Below are 18,252 nucleotides of genomic sequence, written 5' to 3' on the forward strand. Positions count from 1 at the left end.
GAAGGAAGGAAGGAAGGGAGGGAGGGAGGGAAAGGAATTCCAACTTAATGCATCTCTGACACCTCCATTATTCTGCTCTGTGCTTCCAAAGTTCTGTGACCTCCCTGGCCCACCAGGGTCCCCATGCCTGAGTGCTGGCAGATGAGTAGGAGTTAACCAGGCTAAGAAAGGGAAAAGGTTTCTAGCACATCATGGTGGGGATGGAGTAAAATTGGACTGAATATGCTGCCTGCTTAGACTTATTAAACTTTTTGAGGAGAGGTGGGGGTAGGGAGTAGGTTTTGCCCCTTCCTGGGGCTGCGAGTTCTGTCTGCATTTGGTTTCATTTTCCTGTGGGCTCTCTGCTTTCCAGCTCAGCAGCCTTGTTCCCACGTGCCGTCCAGCAATGTATCTTAAACCTCCACTATGAGCTAATACTGAGGTAAGCTGTTGGGAGGCACACATTGCCCCTTGTTATTCTCTGCAACCTCTATACCACCTAGCACAGAGCCACAGCCCAGCGGGTCTCCAGAAGTGCACACTAATAGGCACTCCCTGACCTCTTGCAATGTCAGTCCTTCCTTCACCATGAAGCCTTCCCTGATTGTTGTAGTCCATCCTGATACCCCGCTTTCCTGAGTCCATCATGAGCTATTGTATCATATTGTGTCTTTTGTTGCATCGGTGCTGGATCTATTTTCCAGTTCCTCTTAAAGATCTCTGAATGCAAGAATCTCTACCCAAAGTTCAGTTTTTTTGAGACGGAGTCTTGCTCTGTCGCCTAGGCTGGAGTGCAATGGGATGATCTCGGCTCACTGTAACCTCCACCTCCTGGGTTCAAGCAATTCTCCTGCCTCTGCCTCCCCAGTAGCTGGGACTACAGGTGCCCACCACCACATCTCGCTAATTTTTGTATTTTTAGTAGAGATGGGGTTTTGCCATGTTGTCCAGACTGGTCTTGAACTCCTGACTTCAAGTGATCCACCTACCTTGGCCTCCCAAAGTGCTGGGATTACCGGCATGAGTTGCTGCGGCCAGTGTCCTCTGCCCGAAGTTCTTAGCACAAACTCAGGAAAGAGTCACTCTACAAATGATACACAATCCAGAAGAACTTTAATGCATATACCATCATTGCCACTATAATAGAGATAGAAGATACATTAAGAAAATTCAGTTTGTATCAACAAAACAGATCAACACAGAACAAGGAAACACCATAGACATTTGTAAATGAGATCTTCTCTTTTGCTACTGTGTATATATATTCCTTTATATTTATACAAACTCACAACACCACATGACATTTCATATTTCATATGCCACTGAGAAGAGGTGTCAGTATACAGAACATAGGAAGAAGAAAAAAGCATGAGAACATCTGCTTAATTCAAATCTGATGGGGAGAGACGTGAGAGCTATTGTTCCTCTCTCCGCTCAGGCCTATCGAGAGACAACTTCAGTTTTTGCTAATTGTTCCTCCTGAGGAATTCTGCTCATACTGCATCTCCTAGGTTGGCATGAGACCAGCCTGGTCCCCGGTTGAATAAATTAGAAAGAGCAGTTCGGGGAATTGAAGATGACATGCAAACTGCATACGGTGACATCTCTGTGTGGCCGCAGAGATAGATCATCTGCCCCTGGCTCCTGGATCTGAGGGAAGCCGCTGCTGCTCAACCTGCTCCAGGGTTTAATTTTGTTGGGGTTGTGGGGCTGGCAAGGGGAATGTGTTCCTTTCCTTCCTTCTCTCCCACAAGCAGAGGAAGTCATATGTAGACAAAACAGATGTTTAGGTGTTCTCTTCAGTAGCCTTCCTCTTGCTCCCCTCTATTACCCCCAGACAGGCGAAGTTCAGAATTAGGACTGCCCACTGCAGGGGGTACAGACACTACCCTGTTCTGAGACTAACCCTGACATTTACTGCCTTCTCTATGTAGTCTTGGATAGATTGCTTCACTGACGCAGGCCTCAATTTTCCTCATCTGTACTGGGAATAATAAAACCCACATCACAGTGTTGTATCAAAGATCATCAGCGCATGGATGGGAAAGTGCTTTGGGAACTGTAAAGCGCCAAACACATGATCAATGATTTTTGTTATAATATTTGAATATTATGTCTCCTGCCTGCTCCTCCTGGACCCCAGCCCCATCACAGCTCACTGCTCTGTTCATCCAGGCCCAGCTTGTAGTGGCTGATTCTTCTTGGCTGCTTTTAGCCTCCAGAAGTTTCTCTGAAGCCAACCAAACCTCTGGGTGTAAGGCATGTTGGCCCAGGTATTTTTGGTGAGGTTAGGTTCCTGGGACAGGAATGTGTATTGAGGTTGGGGGAAGGAGCTAAAGGAAGGAGGGGATCCTTGGAAAGGTCTCTGGGAGGGGTGTATTCGGTTTCATTCTGAGACGAATACCATCTTCTCCCCAAGACTCTCACAGTGGCTCCACCTTAAATGTCCAAAGCATTTCACTTTGTAAAATGTACTTTTATTTGACTCTCATAACTATTTTGTGAAGTAGGGAAGATTGTCAGCCTCATTAGGTGAAAATATGTTGGTTCAAGATCACACAGTTAGTATGCTGCAAAGTCAGGACTCAAACCCAGATCTCTGGAATCCTGGTTTTCTGAGTGTTGGAGGGTACCTCTAACAAAGGCTCCAGAGCACTCTAAACTCTCATTCTGGGCTCACTCCTCACTCCTGGAGGCTGATCTCCGGGGGAAGGAGGAAGTGCATGAGGTACCTTTCCGTCAGGTGACTGGTGGCAGCCCCTACTTTAACCCAGCCCAACAAGGTCATGCTACAGAGCTGCTCATGGCATTTTCCTGGACTCTCCTCCCTTGGTCCTGGCTGGATTCTTCTACCCTGATCCAATTAGTAAGTCCAGGCTCCATCTCCTACTTATACAACGCCCCTTCTCTTGCTCCTTTGCTCATGGTGTTTACACTGGCTTTCTCCATTCTCTGGTTCTCAGTCCCCTTACAAAAGATCCTGGATTAGATTTGCCTGACTAGTTCTGCCTGATTGGGATTACTTTGTGTAGTGCCAACATCACACGTTCGGCATCTACCGTGTGTGCATGACACTGCACTAAGGGTTTTACACCCATTCTCCATTTAATCCTTTCAACAGCCCTGTGAAGTAGATATTATTACTTCATTTACATATGAAGTAACTGAAATTCACTGAGGCTCCGGAGTCATCTTCCCAAAGTCACAAAACTAGTTAGTGACGAAGACCCAAGAATCGAACCCAGGTCTGTCAGACTGTAAGCCTTGTAGCCTTAACTACTCTGCCTTATGACTTTCTGAAACCTCATCCTGTGGTCTGATGCTTACAGGGGTTTGAAGATAGTTTACTACATGCAGTCCTTTTAGTTTCCAGGCTTCTAGTTGCATGGCAGAGTTTGTCCTCAGAAAGATCTTGCCCAGCTTAGCCTGGCACACATTGGTCCATTAATTTAGTCCTCCTTGAGGTGGAATGCATTTCTGGCACATAAACATGGCTGCTTGGTGTCTCTTCTCAAACAAATGGGACTCTATTCTCAACAAGTGTCAGAGATTCTTGTTTCTCTTCTTCTTCTTGTTACTCTTTAGGAACACCTAGCCTAGGATAGTCAGGCATGGACCACCAGACACAAATTGCTAAGATACTTTCTGGCAGCCTCAGAAACCAGGACCATACACCTGGCTATGTGACGAGGGGGTCACACAGCCTTGGCTCTTTTCACTGCACCCGAGAAGAAAGGAAGCTTTAGTAATGAAAGGATTGCTGCCAAAATCCTGTTTGCCCCTTGCAGCTCTGACAGAAAACAGCCACAGAATCCCAAGGCATCAGCACCAAGAGAGCCCATAGAAACTATCTGGTCTAAGCCCCTGAAGCCCAGAGATAAGAATGACTTAACCCAAGCTACACAACCTCTTAGCTTTATCCCAGTCCACTGTTAACCCCAGAAAGAGATGCATTCGAATCTGAAAGGAGACAGGAATCCTAATCCTACTGCTCAGGGACTTGCTGACTTACTTTGTTGTCTGTTAGTCTTTCTGTGACATGATTTTCTACCAACCAAAGTCTTTTATTCAAGTCTCCCAGAGATTTCCTATTTAAGCGTTTGCTATTTGGCCACTTGAAAAAGACAGAAGAGAAGTAAACAGAAGCACACAACTCAGTCCAGTCAGTAGTTGACTCTCAAGATGGTGGATGTCACTGAGATGGCAGAGAAATAGGAACGGATGTGGAGAAAGGAGTGGCAGTGGAGTTAGCTGTTTTGTCTACCTGCTGGAAACCTGGGAAGCCAGACTCTGTGTGGACAGTGATCCCTAGTCATAGGAACCTTTGCCTGTGCTGTCATCAGTGTCCATGGAGAACTGCTTCTCACCTTGAGAAATCCCTCTTCTTCGTTCCTTCAGGTACAGGAAGAGAGGATAGAGATGAGGGTAGGCTTCTTTTCCAGATTATACAGTCTGGATCAGAAAGTCTATATCAGTGGCATTTTCGGAAAGACCCAGTTTTGTTTTGTTTTTTTTTCAAATTAGAATTTCTATACTTTGGAGCTAGAAGGACATATAAATGAGAAAACTGAGAACCAAAGAGGAGACAACATATTTTTGGTTGCAAGTGATAAGAACCTAACTCCAACATGCAAAGCAAAGGGGGGTTTTATTAGAAAGATACGCTGAGCTGGCCGGGCGCGGTGGCTCAAGCCTGTAATCCCAGCACTTTGGGAGGCCGAGACGGGCAGATCACGAGGTCAGGAGATCAAGACCATCCTGGCTGACCCGGTGAAACCCCGTCTCTACTAAAAAATACAAAAAACTAGCCGGGTGAGGTGGCGGGCGCCTGTAGTTCCAGCTACTCGGGAGGCTGAGGCAGGAGAATGGAGTAAACCGGGGAGGCGGAGCTTGCAGTGAGTTGAGATCCGGCCACTGCACTACAGCCTGGGCGACAGAGCGAGACTCCGTCTCAAACAAAAAAAAAAAGAAAGATACGCTGAGCTTTCTAACAGAATCAAAGGAAGAGGTGATCAGCCAAGCCTCAAGAAACCAGAATCAGGGTCTGGAAAACCGGAGGCCACACTCTTTCTCACCTGTCTCTGCTGCCCGCTGCCTAATGGCCTTGTTTTCTCTTACTATAGACCAGAATCTACACAGGAGTGGAGAATAAGCCATCACAGTTTTAGACCTCATATCTTCACATATTTGCCACTCAAGTGGAAAAAGAATAGGTCCAGCTTTTATAAAAATCTTAGGGAAAGATTCTGATGGGCCCTGCTTGGTCACATGCTCCCTTTAATGACAGTCTTCACTAGAATCACCTGGTTTGGGTAAGGGAGTAGTAGTACTACTAAAGAAGAGACTACTATTTCTGAAAGAAACAAGGAGAGAGGTGAGAGTTGCTTATTACAGGAAATGATTTACCAGAGATCCTATAGCAAGTTAGAAGCAGATTCAGGCTAGAAACAGAATCAATAAAATAGGTACTATTAATAATGGAAGTCTCTGAATTCTCTTTGTTTCTTTCTTTCCTTTTCTTCTTTTTTTCTTTCTTTTTTTTATTTCTTTTGAAAGGGGGACAGGGTCTTGCTCTGTCACCCAGGCTGGAGTGGCACAGGAGTACAATCATGGATATGGCTCACTGTATTCTTGACCTCCAGGGCTCAAGCGATCCTCTCACCTCAGCCTCCCAAGTAGCTGAGACTATAGGTGCAGGCTACCATGCCCAATTAATTTTTTGTAGAGACAGGGTTTCACCACCTTGCCAAGTTTTGGATTGTTTTCGTATAGGGTATTGAAATAAACCTCAGTGTTACTGAGCTGTTCATTTATTTAGATTTTTAAGAGATTGCCATTGAGGTGGCTCATACAAACAATCCGAGTGACTCAGGAGGCCAAGACAAGAGGATCGCTTGAGGCCAGAATTTGAAACCAGCTTGGGCAACATAGCAAGACTTTGTCTCTACAAAAAATAAATACATAAATAATATATATAGAGAGAGTTGCTCCTGTGAGAGAAATGGACTAATGGGGAGTAATTATGCGAGTAGGGAAACGTTAGGAACTCTGTGGTAGCTCTCTAGGGCAGAAAACAATGGTGGCCTGGACCAAGGTCATGGCAATGAAAATGGAGAAAAATGATCAGATTTGAGATATATTTAGAAGTAAAACCCTAGGATCTGCTGCTAGATTAGACAAGGAGGCTAAGAAAAAGAGAAAAATCAGAGAATTAAGGATGGCACCTAGTTTTCTGTGAAGACTGGGGTTCAAACAAGTTTGGGGATAGAATCACAAGTTTCAATTTGGACATGTTAAGTTTGAGACATGAAAATGTCCAGTAGGCACTTAGGTACACATGTTATTATCAAAGACTTGACATTTAAAGCCTCGAGACTAGACGAGTACGTCAAGGAAGGAAGTACAGTTAGAACAGAAGGCCCAACTGTTTTTGGAGTCATCTTTTCTGCATATACTGAATCTTTCTGCTGGGCTTCTGGCCAGGAACTTCAGGTAGGAATTACAACCATTATCTACGGTGAATCCTGTGAAATGAGAAGTCAGATTCGTCCCTCGAGGATAGCTAAGAAGTATCCAAATGGACTGTTTAACAAGCATTAAAACTTCTTCATCTAGAAGCGTCTTGATTCCTCCAAAGTAAATCCTTCGGATAACTACTAAACAAATGATAAGACTGCCCTGCCCTAAACGATTTTGCCACTTGTCTTTGGTGATACCATCAGAGCCACGTTTTAAGACCCCAAGACACGTAACAGACATAGTTTCAGAGAACTGAGGATGCTTCCTGTGGTAGATTGAAAAATTGGTCACTGTATTTTGTAGCTCCTCCCATAAGGAGATGGCATCTATTCCCCCAACATTTTTTTTTTTTTTTTTTTTTTTGTTGAAACTGAGTCTGGCTCTATTACCCAGGCTGGAGTGCAGTGGCATGATCTAGGCTCATTGCAACCTCCTCCTCCTGGGTTCAAGCAACTCTTGTGCTTTAGCCTCCCAAGTAGCTGGGATTACAGATGCCCGCCACCACGCCCAGCTAATTTTTGTATTTTTAGTAGAGATGGGGTTTCACCATGTTGGCCAGGCTGGTCTAGAACTCCTGACCTCAAGTGATCCGCATGCCTCGGCCTCCCAAAATGCTGGGATTACAGGCCTGAGCCACCGAGCCTAGCCCTATTTCTCCATATCTTAAAACTGGGCTTGGCCATGGAACTTGTGTTCATCAGTGAGACATTTGCAAATGTGATGGAAACAGAGCTTGAAAAGTGCTTCTGTGTTGGGTCTTGCCCTCTCTTGCTTTGAGGAAACTCCTGCCACCATATGGACAAATCTGGGCAGCCTTCTGGAGGATGACACCACAGGGAGAAAGGCCTCAACAGCCCCAGTCATCTCAGCTGGGACCCCAGACATATGGATGTAGCTATCCTAGACCATCCTGCCTCAGCCAGAAGAACCACCCAGCCAACCCACAGAATCATAAGAAATGATACATGTTTGTTGTTTTAAGCCTATAAATTTTGGAGTGGTTGGTTATGTCCTTCAGAAAACAACAATGAACTCATAGCCAGGCAGCCTAACAATGTTTCACAGGTACAGATATTCCTTCTCCTATCCTTACTCTTCTTAGGGCATTTGTATTTGATCAGCCATCAAAGGTTAGCACTAAAAGATGAAAGCTGAGTTGAGGAATGTAAAGCAATGGCCAGTGGGCAGCAGAGATATTTGGGAGCAGTAGACTTCCAAGAGCCCCTGAAACAGTTTCTCAAAGGTGATTCAGGTTTCCCAGGTGAATGTTCTCATAGCATCATGTGCCTTTCCTTTAGAGTACTTTGTAATTATATTTGGGTGATGATTTGACAACGTCTAGACTAAATCATGAAGCTATACGTTTCATGAAAGCAAGAACGGTGCCTAATTTGCCACTGCTCACATCCTGGCACATAATATATATTCATTTGTTGAGAAAATAAATGAATAAATAAATTTGAATTTTGCCTACTTCATATAACGGATCAGGACCTTAAAAAGCCATCATTTAACAGTATTTATATCTCATGGACTAGTGTTTTGCATCTACTTCCAGCCACAGGATGCTACTTGATTCCCCAACTATGGCAGGTAATTGGGTGTAGGCTTGGGACGGGGAATCGGAAATCAATGAGATCCCAGGACACTGATTATTGTAGTTCTTTCCCCTTCCCCCAAACTGTTGGCAAACAAAGTCAAACAAACATTCCTCATATACTTCTTAGCCTTCCTGGATATACATGATATCCAAGCAAGGAGCTTAGTGGCGGCAGGAGCAGGTGATAAGAGTTGGGGAGTCAGGTCTGGAGAATGGTCTTATTCTGCGGATGTTATAAGGCTTCGGTCACCAAGCAATTGTGGTTATTTAATTAACTGAGGTTATTTAACTCTAAGAATCCTTGGGCGCCTGGTACTACCAGAGGGTATATCCCATCTACCCTTCTAAGACAATCTGAAGAAAAAAATTTAAAAGAGCATGAGTCAGAGAGAGGAGGGTTCAAATGATACTAGTGGGTGACTTGAGCATGTTAACTTTTCCAGGGCTGTTTCTTTGACTACCAAATTGCGATAACAATATTTTAGAAACAGCACCTCCATTAGACCATAAGGACCTTGCAGGCAGGGATCATTTCTTTTCACCTGTATTTATCTAGTGCTTAATAATGCTAGGCCCTAGTCGATACTCAAATAGCTAAGTGTCTTCTTAGAGGTGATCCAGGACCTAGTCCTGGCGCCATCACTGCAGTACTCTCAGAATAATTAGGAGATGTCCTTCCAATCCTTGGACGTCAACCTTCCCTTCTATAAGATAGGAGGCTGGAACAGATCTTCTCTAAGCTCCTTTCCAGATCTGATGATCAATGAGTCTGTGACCATTCAGTACACTATACCCGACTGCTGCTCCTAGAAGTTAATAATGCTACAGACTGAGGAGACAATAAGTCACGAATCACTTTGTATTTACAGATACACATGCATTTAAAATAGATGTAAACAAACACAATACTGTATCGCACTTTTGGCCTACTTTTGCCTCTTTAGTAGTCAAGAGGTTTTTTGTTGTTGTTGTTGTTTGTTTGTTTTGTTTTGAGATGGAGTCTTGATGTGTCACCCAGGCTAAAGTGCAGTGGCACGATCTCGGCTCACTGCAACCTCCGCCTCCCAGGTTCAAGCAATTCTCTGCCTCAGCCTCCTGAGTAGGGATTTCAGGTGCCCGCCACCACGCCTGGATAATTTTTGTATTTTTAGTAGAGATGGGGCTTCACCATGTTGCCCAGGCTGGTCTTGAACCAGGTGATCCGCCCACCTCAGCCTCCCAAAGTGCTGGAATTACAGGTGTGAGCTGCTGCGCGCAGCCAGAAGTCAAGAGTTTTTAAATATTTTATTTGGATTGTTTAGGAAGATTAAATCCAGGACAAGTTGCCACTAACACATATTATGCAGCTTGAACCTTGGTGGCTAATTGCGCTATTACTGTGATTGATGACCACTATGCTGCAATCAGCTGGAAGCTGCTGCCTTTCATTCGACAGAAATGAGGTCACAGAGCAGGGCTGGGGAGCTGCCATCTCACAAGTAGGTCTGGTTGTCTGTTGCCCAGTAGATGAGCTTGCCACTATAACATTTAACTCTTGATTCCATCTATTGTGAAGACGCCTGTTTCCTTGAACTGGCTCCTGAGTTTTACAGAATTTGACAGTTTTAAAGAAAACAATTTGATCTTTGCCTGAATATTCAGTAGGAGAGAAAAGATTATTGGATACAGATACTAAAATATCCAGGGGTCATGAGAACCTTGGTCTGAAATCCTAGTACTAAAGTAGATGAGTGTTAACGACCAGAAAAAAACAGTAATTATCTGTGACACTGTATACAATGTTACAGTGTAAAAATCACACCCAGAATCACTGCCCTCTGAAGCAACTGTATTATACCCATGGTCAGAAAAGTTAATCAAGTCACTCTTCACAAACGCCCCCTTGCTGGAGCATGGAGGCTGTTCAAAGTGGAACATGGAGGCTCCTGCTGCTTGGGAGCCTGCTAAGTGTTGCCTGGCAGAGGCAGGTACAGGGAAAGCCAGCACTTGGGACTGGGAAGCACTGGGCATTTTCTACCCAGGCCCATGGGATCTGTTGCCTCAGAGACTGACTCGCCTTTCTTGAGCATGAGACATCCATCACCTTGGATTAGTCTGAGTAGTTGAGCAATTTGTTAACAGATTAGAGATATACATCTTTTCTCCAGTGGACTTGGAATCTGATGGCCCTGGAATTGAATCCTAATGTGGCTTTAACACTCTCTTGGTATGTGATCCAATTCTCGTAATCCCTCTGGATCATAGTTTGTCTATAAAAGATGCAGCCCAGAATGTGGTTAAGAACACAGACCTTGGAACTTACTGCCTGGATGTGAACTACAGCTCTACCACTTACTTCCTATGTGACCTTAGAGGTCAAGCTAGAACCTCTTTGTACTTTTGTTTCCTCATCTTCAAACCAGGCTCACTGTAGTGCCTCCCTCACAAGATGTTGGGAAGATAAATGAGTTAATGCACGTAAAATGCTTGGAACAATGTCTAGTACAGAGTAAGCATGACATCAGAGTTGGCCAAGACAACACTGGGATACCAATCCTGATCTCTCAAGTTTGTTTGGTGGATCAACTGAAATGGCGAAGGTAAGAAAAAAGAGTCACCAAGTTATTAGTGCCAAAAGGGACCTTAAAGATCATCCAAATAAGCTCCCTCATTTTATAAGTAGGAAATCAAGACTCAAAAATGGGGAGTAACTGGTCCAGAGTCACAGTTGATTTAATGACAGAGTCTAGGTCTCCTGATTCCAAGTCCAAAGCTCTGTTCTCTGCATTGCATCAAAGAATGCAGCATCTTTGTAGAGTTGACTCCTTTAAAAAAAAAAAAAAAAAAAAAAAGAGAGAGAGAGAGAAAAAGAGAGAGAGATAAAGAGAGAGAGGGTCTTACTCTGTCACCCAGACTGGAATGCAGTGGCATGATTACAACTCACTGCAACCTCAAATTCCTGGGCACAAGCAATCCTCCTGCCTTAGCCTCCCAAGTAGCTGAGACTATAGGCGTGTACCACTACATGTGGCTAATTTTTTTTTTTTTTTTTTTGTAGGGATGGAATTTGACCATATTGCTCAGGCTGGTCTCGAACTCCTGGCCTCAAGTGTTCCTCCTGCCTTGGCTTTCCAAAGTGCTGGGATTACAGGTGTGAGCCACAGTGCCCTGGATGGTCCTTTTATTTAGTCATTGGACTAGTTGCTAGTTAATGTACTTTTCTAGGACAATGAGCCTCATTTGAAATGAAGAGAAAACTGGGGAGAGACTCCCCCGGCCCGTTGACTTTTGAGGCGGCTGAGGATTCAGACCATGATATAGAAGAAAGATTTTCTGGAATCATTGCCAGTTCTATGTCATTATTTCAGCCCAAACCAAATATGTCCCTGTGGCCAAGCAAGCTAGAATAATGAGCGAATTCATTCTGGTCTCTGAGTTTCTTTTCTTTTTTTCCTCAGGTGTTTAATTAAGGGGCTTCCACCAGAAGTGGCTTCCCACGCTCTCTGGTAGAAACTAAGGTTTCACTCCCAGGAGAATGGGGTTGGGATCAGGATCTTTGAGTTCAATTTTCTCAATTTTTTCAGGGTCATACCACCTTAGATTTATTTTGCTTCAAATCACACTTCTCAGTTAGACTGCTCAAGAGCAATTAAAAGATGGATTGCAGGAAAGGGGCAGGATGGGGAGAAGAGCCTATGAAGAACAGCCGATGGAATTATAGAGGTATTGACCTAGAGAAAAGGCAAGTCCCAGGAGTCATGATTCGTGTTCTCAAATAGTCCGAGGGTGTCACAGGGCAGAGAGAGCAGAGACTGTGAAGTCTCTGACAGCAGAGCTGGTACCAACAGGGAGGGAAGAAGAAGAATTTCCAGGAGGCAGATTTGAGCTTGAAGCAAGGAAAACGTTCTATGAGAGTTAACCAAGATGGTGTGGAAAATGAGCTCTTGTCCCTGCCTAGAAGGTGTGCTTTAGAAGAAAGAGATTTGGTTGTTAGGCTTGACAGTCACTTGTCAGAAAAAGGAAGGTTAGAATTGACTAGTCAAACTAGGTAAATTTGGGAATCCCGTCAACTCTAAAATCCTCAGGTTCTAGAAGTCTAAGAACCAATCGCCAATTTTACTAAGTTCCCACAGTTAAGAACCAACTGGAAAGCAGCAAAATCAGAAACTCATGATCTGTGTCTTGATCGTGCCTGTTTCTCTTTTTCTCTGTTTGTCTTTCTTGAGCATATGTGCCTGCTCTTTCCTATAGCAGGAACCTCTGACATTCTGTAGGGGATAATCATTTTCTCTTAAGTGTGTTTCTGACTCAGCCTTTGCTCCTTCAGCATCATTAGAGAGTCTGAGCTCTCTGAAGATTAGCTCTGCCTGTCACCACAGCAACTGCCCAGGCCCCGTGGGCATCCGTGGTAACAGGCACAGGGCTTTGAGAGCCCAAGCTTGACTTGCAGTGAGAGAAAGCCCCACAGGGAGCCCGATAGGAAACAAGCACGTTGTGCTTTGGGAAGTTGTCTTTAATAGGATTAGCTATGCAGGCGAGCCAGCCTCACTTTACGCAATTGGCATGCCCCTGAAGAATGTGGGTGTGTCAAATTTTGGTAAATGGAAGAACTCTCATTTTAAAGGCAGAGAAGAGACTGCTTTTAAGTCCCTGTAGTGAATCCCCTTCATAAAACAGAGTCTTCTTTTGCAAAGTGAATCTCCACCCATGTAGTGACCTGTTCTGTTAGTCTAGTGCTGAGTATCTATTACTGGGAACATCTGCAGAGAACCCTGGGGGCAGGCAAAGAACAGCAGCAGCTCATCTTGGTCGGGGCTGAGAGTGGACAGTGTGTAACAGAGAGAAGCAGACTGGGTGTGGGGCCACAACGAGGGGAGGTCAGGAAGGTGGGCCTTGCCTAGCATGAGCAGTTCTGCTGCAGCAGCGGTGGGGTGTCTGAGAGACGCGTGTTCTTGGAGGAGCCCAGCATCGAGGGGTCTGTGTCCAGCGAATCAGACATCTTGTCGCAAATGGCATCCACCAGGCGCTCGAAGGCCTGCCTTACACTGATGTTCTCCTTCGCACTGGCTTCAAAGAAATCAAACCCTGGAAAGAGGAGAGATACAGATAAGGCCTTTTCCATCCCTTCTGCTGGAACCCTTCTGTGCCCTCAGCCCAAGCACTCTGGATTAATATTTCCAGTGCTCAGGAGTGAAGCAAAGAGGCCCAATTCCATGGACAGGGGATTCTGCTTCAAGGAGACGGCACAGGGCAGGAGTTTCCTGCACTGGTCTTTCAGTCAGACTGATCCTAGCTGTACCACTGCCCAGCTGTTTAATTCCAGGCTAAGTCACTTATTCTCTTTACAAATCAATTTCCTGGTTTGTAAAAAAGGGATAATTTTACCTACCTCATAGAGTTATTTCAAGGATCAGGCAGGACGATGTATGTGAAATGTATAGCCCTGTGCCTGACACAAAGGGGGTCATTAGTGTTTGCTGACAGAACAAATGCATAAATGTGTGTCCACAGCACTTCACAGTTTCCAAAGCACTTATCACATAGATTATTTTATTTGATCTTCATGTTGCCCTTGGGGAAGAAGTGTCAGTCAGATCCTCTCCACTTCACTAATGCAAACACTGGCTTACAGAAGTAAGCTAGCTTGCCCAAGATAAGGAAAAGCACCAGTATGAGAAACCCCAGTTTTGGACTTTTTCACAGGGATTTTCCTCCTCTTTCCCCTGCCTCTCATTCCCCCTAGGCTGGCCAGCTCCAGTCTGGGCTCTAGGAGGCACCTCAAGATTCACACTGAATAAGTCTTCTTTGCCCTTTCCACCCATAGCCACACTGGTTTATTTCCACTTAGTGGGGTTTCCCCTCCCTGAATTCCACTGAAATGATCCAACAGATCTCACCCTCCCTCCACAAACCCAACAAAAGGCCCAGGGAAAACTACATCTGAGGTGTGCAACGTTCTTGTCTATTTTGTATCTTGAGACCCTTAACGACACTTTCTGTGATGAACAGAACTTGGTTGTCCCAAGAGACACAGCAAAGGCCCTCCTATTTCAAAAAGGCTGCTTTCTACCCGAGGAATCTTGGTCAACTTGGTGGCAGCCCTTAGAAGCAAAAGTGGCACTTTCCATCAGTCCCTGGCCCTCTCCCACTTCTCTTGTCTGTCTGCCTTCCTCTTTCCCTTCTTTCAGAGCCTTTCCCCGGTGTCCCTTTCACTTTCTCCTTGGGATTCCTAATATCTTTGGGGCAACTACTATATGCCAGACACTATGCTAGGAGCTTTACTGATATCATCTTTAATCCTCACAATAACCAGTTGGGTAAATAACATCTCCAATTTATAAATGAGAATATGAGGGACAGCATAACTCACACAGTCATGTGGCTGTATCAGCGGAAACTGGGTTTAGACCTGGGTTTGGCTGTCTGCAAAGTCCACACACAGCTCTGCCTCTCATTTCTTCCCCCTTTTCTCTTTCACTTGGCTTTCCCCCCTCCCCCCGCCCCCCTATTATACCTTTTTCTTCCTTTACAAGTGTCTTTGACCTCCTCTGCTTTAATCCAACTAACAGTATATGAGTCTGGGCAAGTCACTTCACCTCTCTGCTCACTTAACCTCTCTAATTCTCAGACTCCTTGTTGTCAGATAAGGAAAACAACAGTGGCTTCCTACCAAGAACAGGTGGGAGGAGTGAGTGAGATGATGAATACATTGCTGTAAAAAAGTGGCCTGTTATAAAGACAGTTTCTTTCTGTTCTTTCAACTTGTTCCTCCCACCTCCTATCCATCTCTTTCTCCCTCTTTTATCATCTTCTCTAACAAAGGAGGGATCTCTTTCCCCCTCCCTCTTTCTCCCTATTATTCCACCGTCCACAGAGAGGGCTGAAGCAGCCCAGGTATAAACAAAGCCCCTCTTTTCCCAGCCTTCTGGCTGGAAGGCACACGCCGTTCCTGCCAGCCCACCCCTCCGGCTGACAGCCTCTCCTGTGGCCCATTTCCTGACCTGAGAAAGACAAGCGGCAGAAGTGCCTGCTAATTGTGGACATGTGATGAAGGAGGCAGCTGCTAGCTCATTATCCTCAGGCCATAGAAACCTAGTCAGCTTCAGAGACCCTCCAGCATATCGTTTTTCCTTAATGAACATCACAAAAATTGACTACCCAGTCTTTGACTGCCTTATCACAAGTGGCAGTGTTTGGAGAGGTGTGGGGAATGTATTGCTTATTTAGTAAAGAGGCAGACAGGTAAATAAGTAAATAGGTTTTCAGCTCAGATGAAGATGAGGACACAGTTCAAGGCCAGGGGTACAAATCCCTTGTGAGGAAGTGGCACTGAGGGGAGGACATGCCACATTGTACAGAGGGCAGCTACTAGCTGCGTGATCTTGGGCAAGTTGCCTAATTGCTCCCAGTCTTTGTTTCCTCATCTGTAGAATGAGGTGAATACTACCTACTCCATAGGATAGTAATGAAAATTAAATCCATGAAAGTATATGACATGATTGGCACGCAAATACATGGCAATTCTCTTTCCTATATGTTCCTGGCCCACCTTACTCCCAGCTTCCTTGAACCTCTACTGTCTCCCAGGGCCTTTGGGAAAATCTCTTTGTCTTCATCACTTAGGGTCAATCAATAAGCCAGGTCTTTTTTTTTTTTTTTTTTTTAATTATTTATTTATTTATTTTGAGAGACGGAGTCTTGCTCTGTCGCCCAGGCTGGAGTGCAGTGGCATAATCTCAGCTCACTGCAACCTCTGTCTCCCAGGTTCAAGCGATTCTCCTGCCTCAGCCTCCTGAGTAGCTGGGATTACAGGTGCCCACCATGCCCAGCTAATTTTGTATTTTTAGTAGAGATGAAGTTTCACCATGTTGGTCGGGCTAGTCTGGAACTCCCGTCCTCAGGTGATCTGCCTGCCTCGGTCTCCCAAAGTGCTGGGATTACAGGCATGAGCCACAGTGCCTGGCCCACCAAGTCTTTATTGAACATCGACCTTGTGTCATGTCTTGTGTTGAGTGTTAGAGATACAGATACAGGGAGATCAATTATAGTCGTAGAAAAGAAATACTAATAAAGGCATCAGTCTCTCACATCTGCAGTTCACATTAACAGTTCACAAATACAAAAGCAATCATGTGAGTGGGGTGGGGCAAGGTAAAGGTTATCACTTGTAATTTGCAGACAGGAAAACTGAGACTCAGAGATGGGCCAGAGGTCTATCCCTTATGCCTCCTTGTCTCACTCTCAGTTGGAACAGCAACAGAACAAGCTGTAACATTCTAACCCAGGTAGAGGAAACCAGAGGTCATGCAGGGATGCAGGAGAGGGAGAGGCTGGCAGAGAAGGAGAGGAGGAGGAAGCTTCTTGAAGTTAGTGAGGATGTGAGCCTTTAAAATCAGAACTCAGGCCGGGTGCGGTGGCTCACGCCTGTAATCCCTGCAGTTTGGGAGGCTGAGGTGGGTGGATCACCTGAGGTCAGGAGTTAGAGACCAGCCTGGACAACATGGTGAAATCCCATCTCTACTAAAAATACAAAAATTAGCCAGGTGTGGTGGCACACACCTGTAATCCTAGCTACTCGGGAGGCTGAGGCAGAAGAATCGCTTGAACCTGGGAGGGGGACGTTGCAGTGAGCTGAGATTGTGCCACTACACTCCTGCCTGGGGGACAGAGTGAGACTCTGTCTCAAAAAAAAAAAAAAAAAAAAGTCAAAACTGAGCAAAACTGGCTAGGTGCCAGTGGTTCAAGCCTGGAATCCCAGTGCTTTGGGGGTGCCAAGGCAGGAAGATTGCTTAAGGTCAGGTGTTCAAGACCATAAATAAATAAATGAATACACAAATAAATTACATTAAAAATAATTAAGCTAGACTCTTCACCTAACTTCTTCTCATTCTTCAGGACTCAGCTTACATATGGTATCTTCATTCTCCTCTGTGCTTCCTCCTGCCATAGCACTTTTTACACTGCATGGCAGAAGTCCATATAGACAGGGAGCTTCCCCAAACAGGAACTATGTCATTCTGAGTCCCAGCACCAGCTAGAAGAGTAGCTGCTTAGTGAATGTTGGTGGAATGAATAGTTGAATTAAGGAGGTGGGAATGAGCAAGGAGGGTGTGGTTGAGGGGGTACGGATAGTGTGGGTCATGAAAGCTCAGCTCAATGAGCATGGTAGACCCTGTACTGGGCACTGGGGACAGTGAGGTGAATCAGACACAGCCCCTACCTTTGAGGAGCCCCTAGTCTATGTGGAAGATAGACACACTGACAATATTACAGGGTAATAAGTGTTGGAATGGAGGGAAGCCAGGGTAGATTGTCAGGGCACACAGAAAGCATCTAACCAAGCCTGGAGACCAGGGAAGGTTTCTTGGAGAAGCTGATGCTTAAGCAGATATCAGCTAGACAAAGACACGTCACTGTGAGTGTATGTGTGAGCACAGGCATGTCTAGCATAGCACAACAGGCAGGGGAGACAGCATGAATACAGCACAGATAAGGGGGCAAAATCAGCCTTGGTCTATGCCAAAAGGGCCATAGCAGTTTGTTATCCTTAGAGCAGAAAATCCTAAGTGGTGAGAGATGAGTCAATAGGGGGCCAAACAGGGGGAGCTCTTGTGTCATGCCAAGGAGATGTCTTTACTGTCATCTCAAAGGTACCCGGAGTGTGAGAACTCTGACTCAAGTTACCAACTTGAGTTACCAACATGGGTCTAGCCAGCTCAAGGGCCTCTTTTGCTTAGCAGAATAACCCCAAATGCACCCCACCCAATTACTGTCAGATTCCTGAAATATTCTTCATTAGTAGGTCCATAGGTAACCTTTTCCTCAGGTTCATTAATAAGGACTCTTAGGAGCTGAGAATCTAGTGAGGCCAGGAAGATGACAACCAATTAACCAAACTAGCCCCCAGTCCTTTTCTCCTCCTAATTGGCTTCAAAACAACGACATTTCTGCTGTCTTTAATGGGGCTCAGTTCTTAACTGAATCTGAGATGTTCCCCCACCCCTCAAAAATGATGTTTAGGCCGGGCGCGGTGGCTCACGCCTGTAATCCCAGCACTTTGGGAGGCCGAGGCGGGCGGATTATGAGGTCAGGAGATCGAGACCATCCTGGCTAACACGGTGAAACCCCGTCTCTACTAAAAATGCAAAAAATTAGCCGGGCAAGGCGGCGGGCGC

At 45.3% G+C, this 18,252-nt stretch overlaps 1 protein-coding gene across 1 annotated transcript in view; it reads right to left on the reverse strand.

Annotated features, from left to right (window-relative positions):
* Window positions 1-1,076: 1,076 nt before the first annotated feature.
* RAB3B (RAB3B, member RAS oncogene family) overlaps window positions 1,077-18,252 on the reverse strand; it is a 71,086-nt gene continuing 53,910 nt past the window's right edge. Inside the window, exons 4-5 of the mRNA XM_011973754.1 lie at window positions 12,975-13,162; window positions 1,077-1,116 (exon numbers count right to left, since the gene is read on the reverse strand). Coding sequence (XP_011829144.1) covers window positions 12,975-13,162 — 188 coding nt within the window. The 3' untranslated portion in view covers window positions 1,077-1,116. The remainder of the gene's footprint in view (window positions 1,117-12,974; window positions 13,163-18,252) is intronic.

This window comes from Mandrillus leucophaeus, unplaced genomic scaffold (assembly GCF_000951045.1).
Source record: "Mandrillus leucophaeus isolate KB7577 unplaced genomic scaffold, Mleu.le_1.0 Scaffold14, whole genome shotgun sequence".
NCBI lineage: Eukaryota > Metazoa > Chordata > Mammalia > Primates > Cercopithecidae > Mandrillus > Mandrillus leucophaeus.